At 40.9% G+C, this 15,776-nt stretch overlaps 1 protein-coding gene across 1 annotated transcript in view; it reads left to right on the top strand.

The window, feature by feature from the left end:
- FKBP11 (FKBP prolyl isomerase 11) overlaps positions 1 to 15,776 on the top strand; it is a 106,146-nt gene that overhangs the window by 54,663 nt on the left and 35,707 nt on the right. The window contains exon 4 of the mRNA XM_082245106.1: positions 4,521 to 4,554. Within this exon, the coding sequence (XP_082101232.1) occupies positions 4,521 to 4,554 (34 nt within the window). The remainder of the gene's footprint in view (positions 1 to 4,520; positions 4,555 to 15,776) is intronic.

Below are 15,776 nucleotides of genomic sequence, written 5' to 3'. Positions count from 1 at the left end.
ATTCCAGACGAAACCCGTAATCAGGCCGTCCAAAAGGCGGAAGAAGCCGCGAGGCAGAGGTATAGGCAACATCTGTAGATAGAACAGCACCCTGGGGAGGGCGTTCATCTTAATAATATTCACACGGCCTAACCAGGTAAAGGCCATTTTAGTCCAATGTAGGAGGTCTTGTTTAATGTCAGCCAAGAGGCGGGGGTAGTTAGTCTTGTACAGTGTGTCAAAGCGGTCAGTAAGTTGTATGCCCAGGTACGTCAGGGAAGAGTCAGTCCACCTAAAAGGGAAGGCAGCCCGCAGGGAAGCAGATAGGGGTGGGGGCACACAGACGGGGAGAATCTCGGATTTGCCAAGGTTGATCTTAAAATTAGAGACCAGGCTGAACCGTTCAAGTTCCATGTGATATGATTTGGTAAGTTTACGGCAATGAGTCGTTTGAGGTGTTTTGAGTGTCAAGAAGCAGAAGAACATCACTGGAAGACAACGAGACATAAGGAAGACCTTCAACGAACTCAACCCCCGAAATGACTTAACCATTTGGCAACTTGTGCCTGATGATCGTAGAAAAACACGTGTCACTCAAAACACCTTGACTTATGAAGGTCGGGGCTCGTGCTGCCATCTGTTGGCGTGTTACAAAACTAGTCTCAAAACTTTTTGATACCACCTCGTATGTTAGCCACGTTCATGCGTGTGGGCCCTGTTTTTTTTGGCACAACACATTTTTTAGGTACGTTTTTAGGTCCCTTTCACATTACTGCTTCGATCAGGTTCACCTGTCAGTTTTCCTAATTGTAACCTACATTCTCCTCTGTGGAGTGGCAGGTATAAACGGATGTGTGTCCATTTATAGCCACCTACATCTGATCCACTAAAAACAGAGGGATGGAGATCCGTTCCCCTTCCGTCCAGCAGATTGGATCAAATAGCAGTCGTGTCATATACTGTATCTGGTAGGAGACTGAATTGACGAGGTTGGCTTCTCTTGTATCTCCAGGCCAGGCCCCACTGAAGGTGGAACAGATGGTGCCGAGGGACAGGAGGAACACAAGTCCTGGCAGGTGTTGATGGCAGAACTTGATAGCAGGAGATGCAGGCTTGAGAAGTCAGACAGAACATCAGGCCAGGAGCATATATGATGCACGCTGGACCAGCTGAGGCAAAAGGAGCACTCCGCATGTACTGCAGGTTCTGGAAGCATGGCTTGTTGAAGCTCTCAGCAGGCTTCAAGTAGGGACACACTGCAAAGACTGGAGCGATTATGAAGGACAGCTGAAGCAGACACTCAGAAGTAGTATGAAGCAAAGTCGGAAGTAAGAGCAAGGTCATAGAGGTAGCCAAGGTTAGTAGCAGGCAACAAGGTACAGAAGCGTAGGCAGAAGGGTGGTCAGGAACGAAGCCAAAGTCAGGAACAGGTGGGCAGAGGTACAAGCAGAATCCAGGATCAGGTCAGTAACAAGCTGGGTCATAGACAGATCAGATACAGGATACACTTAGTACACAGGAAAAGCTGAAGACCAGTCAGCACTGACAGTAAGCAAGGACATTCTTTAAATAGCTCATCTTGGGCCAGAAACTGTGGACACGCTCCACGTGACTGCCCATAGAGGAGAGCAGGCTGTGTCTGCTCTGCATAATCAGATACTGACCTGTCATCCGCCTGCTCAGCGGGATAAGAGGACAGATTCTCTGCTAAGCAAGCGGACACAGCCGGAGTTTGCCCCATTTTTAGGTGCACTCGCCTTGAATTCTATTAAACGTGTGTTTTCATGAAAGGGCATCAAAGTCCTGCATGTGCACTTTCAAGAAAACGTGTTCCAATAGTGGTCAATGGAGACCACCTAAAGATGCATGGAAAACAAAAAATTGTATTTATTTATTTTTTTATATAAAGTCTTTTATTTATATGATCTAGAATAAATACATTAAACACGAGGCACGGGATAAAGCATTGTACCAATTTGACAAGGTAATATACAAGATGCCACTCAGTACATTAAAAAATAAATTCCAGGATTTTGGCCACTTTGTAAAAAGTGCAGACACCCTATGTCCAAGTCCAATGACTCCTGAACTTATCTCAATATTTTGGATTGGAAAAGTTTATGGCTGTGCCAGTGCATACCCAGGGCAGTTAGAGAGAAGAGAGAGGCACACAGAGCTTCTATGCCCGTCCTTCCACTCTGCTTCCCATTCAGAGGAGCTTTTGTATTTTTTTTTTTTTAATGAGTTCACAGACTACAAAGGCTTCAGTGATTTGTGCAGAAGTGGTGAGGCACAGGCATAGCAGCTGCATTGACCATAATGTTGAAGACCTGAAGCATTAGCATCAGGCTCCTGTAAATACTGCGACAGTCTTCTTCCAGATGTAAATATTAGAGATAAGTTCAGGAGAAGTCATGCAGTTCCTTGGACGTAACTCGTAATGTGCCTTCACTTTTCACAATTCAGCGTTAATGAAAACTGTTACAATAAGAGACGTTAGGTTTGGAGCTCTATCATTTATTTAATTAGAGTTTCTATTTTATTACATGAACCTGTGTCAACCTGAGTAGGAGAGAGGGGACTTGAATTTTTGGTAATTTTTCTCTGTATCAGGTAAGAAGGTGGTAGTGGGGGTACTGAAAAGACGAGGTAGGGAAAGGTGGGTATGAAATTAGAGAGTGGATTACTGACTGCTAGTTAAAGGAATTGTACACTAACTGAATATACAAACATCAACTATCATCCATTTGATGCAGATATTGATGAGGATGAGGGTCCTTTGGTTCTTGCAAAATGGTAGATAAATTACCCTAAACCATTTCCTTATTCCCAAAAAGTAATCCATACACATCCACTACCTAATGGTTCTGTAATCAGGGCCGGGACAAGGGGTGGGTGGGAGGGTTTACTGAGTGTAGGAACCTCTAAAATTGAACATCATAAATAGGGGAAGGGGGCATCATTTGGCATCTTTGCACTGGGCGCCGGATGATTTTGTCCCGGCACTGCCTGTAATCTATATTTCATTAAATCCTTTCTTACTGTGTTTGGGGTTTTTTTTGTACCTCCTTGTAATATCCGCTAAAAGCTTCCAAACCTCTCCCTTTCCCTCCTCGTTTCCATTTCTTTGAAACATTAGTTGCAATCGTATGCACACTAGAAGTCCATACTGTAGTCCAGAGAGGGTAGTTACATTGCTACATACAGTGGGACCATGGAGAACAAACGTAGTCACCCTCTAACAGGAAGTTGGATCACAGCAAAAACAAAACAAAAAAAAATGGAAGGGGCTGAGAGAAATAGAAGGTACTTTTTTGAGTTAGAGGATAGGTTCACCTTTCAGAGCATGTTACACATTACACCCATAATTCGGGTGTAACATGATCCAGACCCCCCCTCCCCGTGACAGCATGCGGGGGATCCTGCTGTCCCACACCTGCTTTCACATTTTTTAAAATAGTGTGGGGCTCTGACCACGCGGCCACCTCATTTATTCACAGTGAGTGTTCTGTGAATGAGAGAACTACAAGTATCATCAGCCATTGCAGCTGATGGTTTGTAGTTCTTAATAGACTGCGAGGAACTGATGAACAGCCTCGTAGTTCAATCACAAGCCCTGTATTTTGTGAACCGTCTGCTCATGTCAGAGATACATGCTGGGAGCTTCAGGGCTTGTTTGCAGGATCCAGACATTATACCCGTGATCCACTTATCATGGGTGTAATGCTGTGCAGGCTCCTAAGGGAAAAAATAATAAACACACATTTTTTTCCTGCAGGGCTTGTGTACACTAACGGTTGGGATTGAGGGGTGAAGCTGTATTCCCAACCGCTCCTACTAAACCACAAAGGCAGGTATGTATACACATACTTTGTGGTGCTGCAAACGTTATTCCTGCTGTCACATTCGGCAGGCATTATTGCCTGTCAAATATGACTCATTGAAGTGAATGAGGCTTCGTGATGTGGGCTTTTAGGGGTTAAAACAGGCGGTGACATAATGTCTCCTCCAAACCTGTCAAACTACCTGTGAAAAGCAATCCACTGTAGATCAGTCTTCAGAGTGCCAACACAACGGCAAAAGAGCCCTAAGTCTGTGCCCAGAGCAATGTATGTTTAAATGATATTCAGCATTTTGATGCATTTCTATTAATATTATTGCACAATGCAGGGAGTAGTCTATGAAGAGTTACAAAGTTAGATTGAAAAATACATATGTCGAGTAAGATCCATGTGAGCATGTTACCAATTGCGTATGATCACTGGTATGTCAGCATTATAGTTTATTCATCGTCATGCGTAAAGTCAGTAGATCCAGACTTTAAACAGCATAGCTGCAACACATCTGTAGTTATCATGGTCAATTTGCCAACGCTTGATCATGCAGATAAAAGCACATTTGCTTTTTATGAAGTGGCAGCATAGAGATAATGTTCAGAGAATCCACATTAAATAATACCTAGCATATGTTGGTATTCTGCATAGTATGCAGGAACTATACTCTTTTTATATACTAATAAAATGTCTTGTCTGTATCTACAGGTCTAGAGAAGAGTCTGCTGGGAATGTGTGTTGGGTAAGCATCAGTGTCTCCACCTAAATGTTAGTCTTGAGGTAGATTTCATTTATGGCCTTCATTTTTATCCCTATGTGACTAACATCTCAAAGAAAATCATTCTAGACAAAACCGTTTTGTATTGCTACTGATCAGTTTTTGGATGATGGTATGTTAAATAGACAAGTTCGTCCTATACATGCATTAATGTGATTGTAAATCTGACATATACCCAAAAGGGGACTGGCCTCAGATGATACACAGAGATGAAACAAATCCTCCTACATAATTTGTACCTGTTTATCTGCTATCTCTACATATACAGCTTGTCTGAGCTTTTAGAAAAAAAAGGGGTGAAGAACTGAAATTACACTCTGCAGAGTTCAGTGAGAAGAGGTCTGAGAGCTGATTGGAGGGAAGGGACACACCCCCTTCACACAGCACACAGGAACAGAGTCAAGGCTGTCAATCACAGGCTGTGTGCTGGAGCTCCCTCCCCTGTCCCCTTTTTTCTTTTGGTGTCAGGAAAACTGGTCAGAAGTGATTCATGCTGGTGGCAGAGGAATAAAGCATCAGACAGAAATGAAATGTATTGCTCTGGATTGAGACAACTACACACTATAGGGATATTCTTTGATTATTTTTAATGTCTGAGATTTACAACTACTTTACCTCTTGCCTGCACACACTTGTTAATGCATGCTGTTCTCTTATCTTAGTCGTGTTTTTTTTTTTTTTTCCATCAGATGGTTGTCAATTTATTTATAAAGAAATGAGTGTAACATTCACCAAACATTCAGATGTACAGTCAGGTCCATAAATATCGGGACATCAACACAATTCTTATCTTTTTGGCTCTATACACCACCACAATGGATTTGAAATGAAACAAACAAGGTGTGCTTTAACTGCAGACTTTCAGCTTTAATTTGAGGGTATTTACATCCAAATCAGGTGAAAGGTGTAGGAATTACAACAGTTTGTATATGTGCTTCCCACTTTTTAAGGGACCAAAAGTAATGGGACAATTGGCTGCTCGGCTGTTCCATGGCCAGGTGTGTGTTATTCCCTCAGTATCCCATTTACAAGGAGCAGGTAAAAGGTCCAGAGTTCATTTCAAGTGTGCTATTTGCTTTTGGAATCTGTTGCTGTCAACTCAATATAAGAGCTGTCACTATCAGTGAAGCAAGCCATCATTAGGCTGAAAAAAATAAAACAAACCCATCAGAGAGATAGCAATAACATTAGGTGTAGACAAATCAACTGTTTGGAACATCCTTAAAAAGAAAGAACGCACCGGTGAGCTCAGCAACACCAAAAAATCTGGAAGACCATTGAAAACAACTGTGGTGGATGACCAAATAATTCTTTCCCTGGTGAAGAAAACACCCTTCACAACAGTTGGCCAGATCAAGAACACTCTCCAGGAGGTAGGTGTATGTGTGTCAAAGTTAACAATCAAGAGAAGACTTCACCAGAGTGAATACAGAGGGTTCACCACAAGATGTAAACCATTGGTGAGCCTCAAAAACAGGCCAGATTAGAGTTTGCCAAACAACATCTAAAAAAGCCTTCACAGTTCTGGAACATCCTATGGACAGATGAGACCAAGATCAACTTGTACCAGAGTGATGGGAAGAGAAGAGTATGGAGAAGGAAATGAAAATGCTCATGATCCAAAGCATACCACCTCATCAGTGAAGCATGGTGGTGGTAGTGTCATGGCGTGGGCATGTATGGCTGCCAATGGAACTGGTTCTCTTGTATTTATTGATGATGTGACTGCTGACAAAAGCAGCAGAATGAATTCTGAAGTGTTTCGGGCAATATCTGCTCATATTCAGCCAAATGCTTCAGAACTCATTGGACGGAGCTTCACAGTGCAGATGGACAATGACCCGAAGCATACTGCGAAAGCAACCAAAGAGTGTTTTAAGGGAAAGAAGTGGAATGTTATGCAATGGCCAAGTCAATCACCTGACCTGAATCCGATTGAGCATGCATTTCACTTGCTGAAGACAAAACTGTAGGGAAAATGCCCCAAGAAGAAGCAGGAACTGAAGAGAGCTGCAGTAGAGGCCTGGCAGAGCATCACCAGGGATGAAACCCAGCGTCTGGTGATGTCTATGCGTTCCAGACTTCAGGCTGTAATTGACTGCGAAGGATTTGCAACCAAGTATTAAAAAGTGAAAGTTTGATTTATGATTGTTAATCTGTCCCATTACTTTTGGTCCCTTAAAAAGTGGGAGGCACATATACAAACTGTTGTAATTCCTACACTGTTCACCTGATTTGGATGTAAATACCCTCAAATTAAAGCTGAAAGTCTGCAGTTAAAGCACATCTTGTTTGTTTCATTTCAAATCCATTGTGGTGGTGTCTAGAGCCAAAAAGATTAGAATTGGGTCAATGTCCCAATATTTATGGACCTGACTGTATATTCCCGGTGCATGTGTTTTTAATGACAATGATTGATTTGCCTGCAGTAAAAATGGTTTTTACATATATTCACATACAAATGTGTACTGCCTCTAGTTAGGTAACTCGGGTGATTTGCTGATCTAAGCCATGAGTCTAGAATGTGTGAAGAATCTGCAGTCCTTGAAAGGTCTGCAACATTTTTAAACATTAAAGGGTAACTCCACTTCCGTGGAGAAAAAAATAGCAAATAAAGAAAAAATAATATAGCGTATACAATTGCGACTCATGTCATATTGTAATTGAATGTTATTAAAAATGACCTTTTGTTTTCAATCTGCAGCCACTGTAATTTTCTGAAAATACAATGCAATATGGCTACCTGGAGCTGTTCTGTACACAGATTGTGTACAGAACGCCCCCCAGAAACATAATTTCCTGCTTGTGTGATTGGCTCACCGATTTCACCAGAAGTCTGCACTAATACAAGTCAAATTTCTGGCATCCCCTGCAACAAAAATTGCATTTTTGGTGAAATACTCCCAATAGGAATACGTCTAAAAGGATGGAGGCCCAGCAGATCTCCTCATTAGTGCTCTGCAGCTGCACAGCTGGTTAATTATGAAACCACTCCCATTAGATCCACTCAGCACAGAGGAAAAAAACAGGGATTTCTTCAGAATAACAAAAGATAGGAATCTGCAACAAATGTTGTTATAATCCTTGCAATGTACAGTCACCCTTTAACAGATGTAAGAAAAATTTACATTCAGGTGTATAAGCAAGACCATGCAAAATATAACCAGGCGCCTTTTAAATGCTGCATGTTCTGTAGTAATGCTATAGATAGCTGCCACTGCAGTGGCTTTCTTTGGTCTTGTGTGCTTTTTTTATGCTTTCAAACTGAGTTTGTCAAAAACATTTCTAAATGATTTGAAATGCAATTTCTGAATTTTTACTTGGACCAATGGAGCAGTGTTTGCATGGATAGATGTGTTGCCATTGTATTTGGATAACTTCGCCATTTCCTGTTCTGGTATGTCTGAATTGTTTTTTGTACCATACAAGATCATTTAAATGCCAACAAAACTATAAGCACATCAGAAGCAACTCAAACTGACTATAAAGGCAAACCATTTTTCCCAAAGATTCCCAATGATCTTGGGCCTTGTCTACACTTGCTCAAAATACTAAGTAACCTGAAAAAGAATTGGATAATCACAATTTTTTTTTTTTGGTTTACTTACCTTGTTTTTGAAGAAAATATACTTACCTTCCTTACTCTTCCTCCCTCTGTGGCCGCGGCCTGCGTCGTGTTTCCCTGCTTGCATTGACTCCTGGGAGCCGAATGTCATCGCTCCCAGGCAGGGGAGGGCTGGCAGTCTTAGGCCTGGGGGGCAAGTTCAGTCAAGTGGCCTATTGAACCATGGAATCAGCTCACCATCCATGCCCACCTGGTTTTGGACTGACAGCTGTATAGAGTGTCTGGCCCCTACAATAATCCAGCCCTGAGTGCGGCCTTTTTACTAGTTTTTACCATTTTTCAGAGTGACCCGGGGGGCAATTGCCACCCTGCCCCCCTTGCCAGTCCTCCCCTGCTCCCAGGAGTCAATGCGCCTGCAACGGCCCTGCTCGTCACTTCCGGTGCAGGCGCATCATTCCCTGCTAAACAGCTTATAGGCATGCCCAGAAGCTGTGCAGAGATGACGCGCTTGCCCTGGAAGTGACGAGCAGGGCCGGTGCAGGGCATTCTGGGACTCCGACGTCACCAAAGAGGACGCTCCGGCTTCAGCTGCCCACACCTGAGATGGCATCACTGGACAAGACATTTTCAAGGTAAGTATTTCTTCTAAAATGTAAGTGAAACCGGGAACAGTTCAGAGGCTATCGTTACTGAAATGCACTAGCCCTGACTGTCCCGGCGGTATTTTTATCTAAATTTTTTTTTCCAGGCCGGAACTCCGCTTTCACAAACTTGCCAATAGTGTTCATGTGAGTAGTTTGTTGCCTTTTAACATGCATTTAACATGCAATAAAGGCACATTAAAACTGCTCCTCAAACTCCCTATATACATTTGACATGCCTTTTTCTTGTGGGCTGTTGTGAACAAGACGCAACCCGCCGCAATCTTATTGAAAATGTTCTGCAAATGCGTGCCAGCGTGTTTATGTTGTGTTACCTTAACCTTGAATAGGAAGATGCTTCAACTCTTTCCAAATTTCACACGAAGCTTTATTTTTTAAATGCAGCCACGCAATGCAAACTCTTTATGTTGTTATAATGTGAACAGCACTGTGTGCTCTCCATGTTATCAGTTGCAGACTGCTTTACTGAAGGTTTAAGGAGAGTTAAAAATGTGCCCCAAACTCCTACTTTTAATGCCAGTATGATTGGCGTAGGGCCAATGTGGTGCCTATATTTAAAAAAGGGATCAAAGTATTTGCCAAGTAATCATAGACCTGTTAGTTTAACTTCTATAGTAGGGAAGATATTAGAGACTTTATTAAAAGACCACATGGATGAGTTCTTGCTGGAAAAAAATATTTTAAACAGACAGCATGGATTCATGAAAGACAGAAGTTGTCAAACAAACCTGATTTCTTTTTGAGGAGGTAAGTAAAACCTTGGACAGAGGGGTGGCTGTGGCTGTAGTATACTTGGATTTTGCAAAAGCGTTTGACACAGTTCCCCACACGGCTAATGTGTAAGGTAAAGTCTACTGGCTTGGAAAGATCCGTTTGTAATTGAATAGAAAATTGGCTAAAAGATAGAATTCAGAGAGTAGTGGTTAATGATTCTTACTCTCAATGGTCTAAGGTTATCAGTGGTGTACCCCAAGGTTCAGTGTTGGGACTCTTACCTTTTAATATCTTTATAAATGATATTGGGTCTGGGATTAAAAGTACCATTTCAGTCTTTGCAGATGACACCAAGCTTTGCAGTGGAATGACTTCCTTACAGGATGTCTCCAACTTACAATCTGACCTCAATGCTCTGTTTCATTGGGCAACTATGTGGCAAATGAGGTTTAATGTTGATAAATGTAAAGTGATGCACTTGGGGGCTAAGAATATGCATGTATCATACATACTAGGGGGAGTACAACTGGGGGAATCCATAGCGGAGAAGGATCTGGGTGTTCTGGTAGATCATAGGCTTAATAATAGCATGCAGTGCCAAGCTACAGTTTCCAAAGCAAGCAAAGTCCTTTCTTGTATTAACAGAGGCATGGACTCCAGAGAGAGAGAGAGAGATATCATTTTCCCCCTGTACAAATGATTAGTAAGACCTCATCTGGAATATGCAGTTCAGTTTTGGGCACCAGTTCTTAAAAAGGATATCGGGGAACTGGAGAAAGTGCAGAGAAGGGCAGCCAAACTGATAAGAGGCATGGAGGACCTCAGCTATGAGAAAAGATTAGAGGAACTGAATTTATTCTCTCTTGAGAAGAGGCGATTAAGGGGGGATATGATCAACATGTATAAATACATAAGGGGTCCAAATAGTGAACTTGGTGTTGAGTTGTTCACTTTAAGGTCAACACAGAGGACAAGGGAGCACTCTTTACGTCTAAAGGAAAACAGATTTTGTCTCCAAATATGGAAAGGTTTCTTCACCATAAGAGCTGTGAAAATGTGGAATAGACTCCCTCCAGAGGTGGTTCTGGCTAGCTCACTAGATTGCTTTAAAAAAAAGTCCTGGATTCTTTCCTAGGTGTACGTAATATAAATGGGTACTAAAATTTTTTTAGGTAAAGTTGATCCAGGGAATATCCGATTGCCTCTCGGGGGGATCAGGAAGGAATCTTTTCCCCTGCTGTAGCAAATTGGATCATGCTTTGCTGGGGTTTTTTTGCCTTCCCCTGGATCAACTGCAGTTATAGGATTGTCTATATGGGATTGTATGGTTGGGTTTTCAATACTTAAAGGGAGGGTAAATCTGAATGGACTTTATTGGCACTATAACCAGACAATTAAGTCATAAAAAATATAATGTTTTATTTAGAAAATATTAAAAACCATACACATATGTATACCACCATAAGTGCAAGACAAAAAACATAAAAAAATAATTAAATCAAGACAGAATCTTAAAAAACATATATATACTGATATATTCGTAAATCTAACCGTAACCTCTGTGACCACCTTATTGGGGGAAATATAACGTCGAAAGAACTGGTACAAAACAGAAATGACAGACCGCCTTGGGGCTGTTCCCAATAGATTTAATAAGTGGTTAGAACCAAATCCAACGATGGCGGTATTAGGAGGCTCGGTATTCAGTAATCTATTTCAGTCAAAGACACACTCTACATGTTTCGCTCGGTGAGCGCTTCTTCAGGAGTTATGTGAAGACTGTAACAATTCTATAAGGGTACAGAAAAAAGAAATTAAGATTCATACAAAAACCGTTAAAAAAAAAAAATATATATATCTTTTTAAAAAAAGAGCATACACAGATATCGAAATGCATATTTCACATGAAACACAGAGATAAATTGACTATATTTTCTTACCAATATAGCAATATTGATAGCGAAGTGTGAGAGAACACTACTTTTTCAATGTGTAGGTATTGATGCCTGTGGTCACAGGGCGGGCACAAGGGCCAGAGTCCGTAAACGCGTGCCACTACCACCCAAGAAAAGGGAAGGTGGCGGAGGTGGGGGGATATTTAGGATATCAAATCACAATCTAGTAAAAACACATAATAATGTATAAATAAAACTCAGCAGGAAGAATATATCATAAGAAATGGGATATAAGTAATAATGGAAATGACGGTATCCAAAATCTTACCCCTTAGACAGAAAGTTGGTTATTGTAGTTCAGGAGGTCATAATAGAACGTATATATAGACGTTTGGATGCAGGAAAGCAGTCAAACGTGGTAGATATATGTATCAAATGGGCAAGACTATGTTCACTGTAAACAAACAAGGAAATAGGGTATATGTAAGTGAAAGTGCAGGATAAAATCACACTGACACTTATCCAGAAAATACCAATAGAAATAGGGATGGATACACAAAAGTATATATAAAAATCTTTTTGTGAAGGCACATAGAAAATAATGTGCATAATAACATACATAAGTGATGTTAATGGGGACCAGAAAGTAAACAGGGTAACATACCTCGGTATGTATTACAAATCACAAATGACTGAGTGGTGTGTAGAAAACGCTTTGAGCAGGCGTCCCCCTAGTAATCAATAGGGCACAAAATAAGCCTGAAAAAAGCAGGAAACAAAAAAGGGGAAGTGAAGAGGTTTATTATTAAAATAAACCACATAGAAGGAATAAAGACCCAAGCCAATATCATGGCCATATAATCATTGTTTGAAGTACTAACCTGAAACACTACCCAAAACCATAAGAATATGTCTATCAAGACATCAGCTGGAGCAACCGTGACCTGTACATCCAGACCGACCCGAGCTTCGGTCTGGACTAAATAGCCCCCAACTGCGAGAGTCGACACGCCGTGCTGGCGTGTGACGTCAGCGCAGTCCGGCAAAGGGTCCGCCCCCAGCTCTGACCGGGAAAGGCGCAAAAAATGCAATGCCCAATCCCGTGAAAACAGAGCACTGAGGGCGGATCCGAGAGGCGTGGAAAGTTCCAGCCTCTTCGTGACGCGCCGCCCACTAAGACAGGGTTTTCAATACTGTTTTTTTTTTTGGTTGAACCAGATGGACTTGTGTCTTTTTTCAACCTGACTAACTATGTAACAGAGCCTCAAAGTGTTTGTAAACCCATTCTTCTACGCAGTGAAGTGACTGGCCTCAGGTGATACACAGGGATGAAACAAACTCTCCTATATACAATGTACCTGTTTATATGCAGGCCTTTCTACTCTATAGCTCTTGAAAGTACAGGGTTTTTCCACAGCATTTCTGAAGGCAGAGGGCGAGGATCAGCACAGCATAGAGCAGCAGGGAGCTGAGTGTAATCTGAAACCTGAGTGGAGGGGATAGAAACACCCCCCTCTATACAGTCTCATAGGGAAACATGCACAGCTGAGGCTGTCAATCACCTACTGTGTGCTGGGGGTGGTGGTCAAGGACATCTCCCAGAATTGTCTGATACCTGCATATACTGTCAGAAGTGATTCATGCAGAGAGGAGACAGAGATAACACTATAAGTGCTTTAACTCAACTAAAATGCACACTATAGAGGGATATGTTTTGTTCATTTTTCATTTTGGAGTTTTACAACCACTTTAAAGCATGAAGAAACACAGAAAATGTTCTGGGTGTTTTTGTTTAGAAAAGTTGATTTAATTTTTGGCATGCCTACCAGCTTTAGAAATTGAGGCAGTTATTAAAGCATTAGCAGAAATTCATAGCTCATGTACCTGCACAAATATTCTTCCAAAGTGCCCTGGAAGTCCCAAAACTCTTATTATGCAAATTATGGCTTAGAGAAAGGTCTATGTCTTAACTATATGCAGCTAGCATTATCATAAGAAGAGGTCCGCAATGACAGTCTCCATATTCTGTCAGCACAAAGGACAGGGTACCCAGGACACTGAAGACATGTATGATAATAAAAAAAAAAACAGTGGGAGGAAAAATGTTAGCTACTAACAGGAGAGCTCTAAAAAGCCAAAAATGAAGGAAGAGACCAGAAAGAGGGGTGCTTCTTGCTGCTTGAGGATATAAAGCTGAATGTGGGCGAGAATCCTCCATTACTTCTGACAGCATATAGGAAGTGTCCATCTTGCTTTATATTAAGAATCTTTTCACCTACTAAAGTATTCCCATATGCAATAGACAAAATCTAAATATGGATTACATAACAGAAACCTATAACTTTTATTTTGACATTTTGTACATCAGAAGCAGAAGAAATGTGTCTATGGCTGTGTAGGGTTCCCACGTACAGTACAGTATGTACTTTTTCAGTAAGAACGTAAAAAAAAGATGAGCAAAGCTGCTGAACAAGCCTGATATTGTTGTTGTCCTTTGTTCATTCATTATACTTGGCTTTATTGAAGCTCTAACATCACATTTTCTTCTATGCCTTGTATCCTATGGATAAAAGCTCTCGGTGAATGAATGCCAGCTCTTACATCCTCCTGGCTTTGGTCCTCTTCTTGTCCTTAAGTTCAGAAAATATAAATCGGAGTTGTCTGAATAGCATGGGTAATGTGTTTGGAGATGAATACCGGTGTGATTGATGTTTACAGCATCATGTCATAAAGAAAAAGATTTCATTTGTAGAGGTAGGACAAAGCTGCAATAACCTTTTTACTCAACGAAGGCAGGTGGTATTGTGAAATTACAGTGTGCCGGGGATTTATCGTGAGATTGGAGCTAGCAAAAGAAGCTGTAAAATTTGTGATGTTCATTGGATATATTTACTGGGGGAAGTGGTCTATGTATCAGTTAAAAATCCAAATAATACATGCATTACTTGATCAACAACGTAATCTTTATTTGCATTGTAATTATCCTGCCCTTTGCAGCCATAAATAAGTCCGGATGAATGATGACACCCGGATCAAAAAAGAGGCTTTGTTACCTACAATATTTAATATTCAAACATTGGACAGATTTATGAAGGATTTACTGTGTGATTCACACAGTGAATGTTTGCTGGACATTTATTCATCTGTACTTTACAGCGTATCAACTATCAAAGTGAATTTGCCCTATTCACTGATCATTTTCAAAGAGGATTCACCTGTCATCATACAATATGCACTTCAGCTCCAGAAGATATACCCCCCTCCTGATAAGGTTTTTTTCTTTTTTGCGATACGGCACTGCGCTGCTTTAACTGACGCTTGTGTGACACTGTACCCAAATAAAGTGTTTGTCCCCCCCACAAATGGAGCTTTCTTTTGGTGGTATTTGATCACCTCTGTGGTTTTTATTTTTTGTGCAAACAATTAATTTTTTAAGTGTAGGCCATTAAACAAACGACAACAATTGAAAAAATATATATATATCTCACAGTATATACAAAGATATATATATATATATATATATATATATATATATATATATATATATATATACAGTACATACAAAGATATATATATATATTTATATATATACAGTCAGGTCCATAAATATTGGGACATCGACACAATTGTTATACTGTACAGGATTTATATAGCGCTAAACAGTTTGTGCAGCGCTTAACAAAATGAGGGCAGACTTTACAGTTACAATGGCTTATGCCGGAATGAGGTTGATCCGGACGGTTCGTGCTCTAACCCTGCAAGTGATTGGCGCTCCCGCTAGGCTGCATCAGTTGGAGAGATCATCCCTTCTCTGTTGGATCGGTCAGAAGCTTAGTTCCATGTATTGAGTTGGGCTTGTTTTCACCTGAGTTGCGGTAAGCGCATAGTGTGATCTTCACCTGTCATCACGGTTTGAAGCACTGTGGTGGATGAATTTGTGTCTTGGCTGTTTCCATTCATTATTGAGCCTGTTTACATCTGATTTGTGGTAAGCGCATAGCGCGGCACTTATGCTCGTATAGAGTGAAGAGCTATCCATCAATCACGGTGAAGGAATTCCTGTTCTTACACTTTGCACAATCTTTGGACTGTACTCTTCATTCACTTATTATATTATGTTGATGTGTATTGATCACCATTATTTTTGATTGCTTTTTCAGCACTACTTTTGTATCATTTGTTTCACTATTTGATTATTTATCACCTGTTCTTAATGTGCATGTCTCAAACTAGCGCGGCTTCTATTATATATTCTCTATTGGTGTGTTCCCACTTCAGCTGCTGCTTTGATTTTTAGTTTAATTTTAGTTGTGCAATTTCACCAAGCACATATAATTTTTCACAGTGTGT

This window comes from Pelophylax lessonae (assembly GCF_965119305.1).
Source record: "Pelophylax lessonae genome assembly, chromosome: 2".
Taxonomy (NCBI): domain Eukaryota; kingdom Metazoa; phylum Chordata; class Amphibia; order Anura; family Ranidae; genus Pelophylax; species Pelophylax lessonae.
Note: the sequence above shows the minus strand (reverse complement) of the source record. Positions and strands in the feature narration are given on the sequence as shown.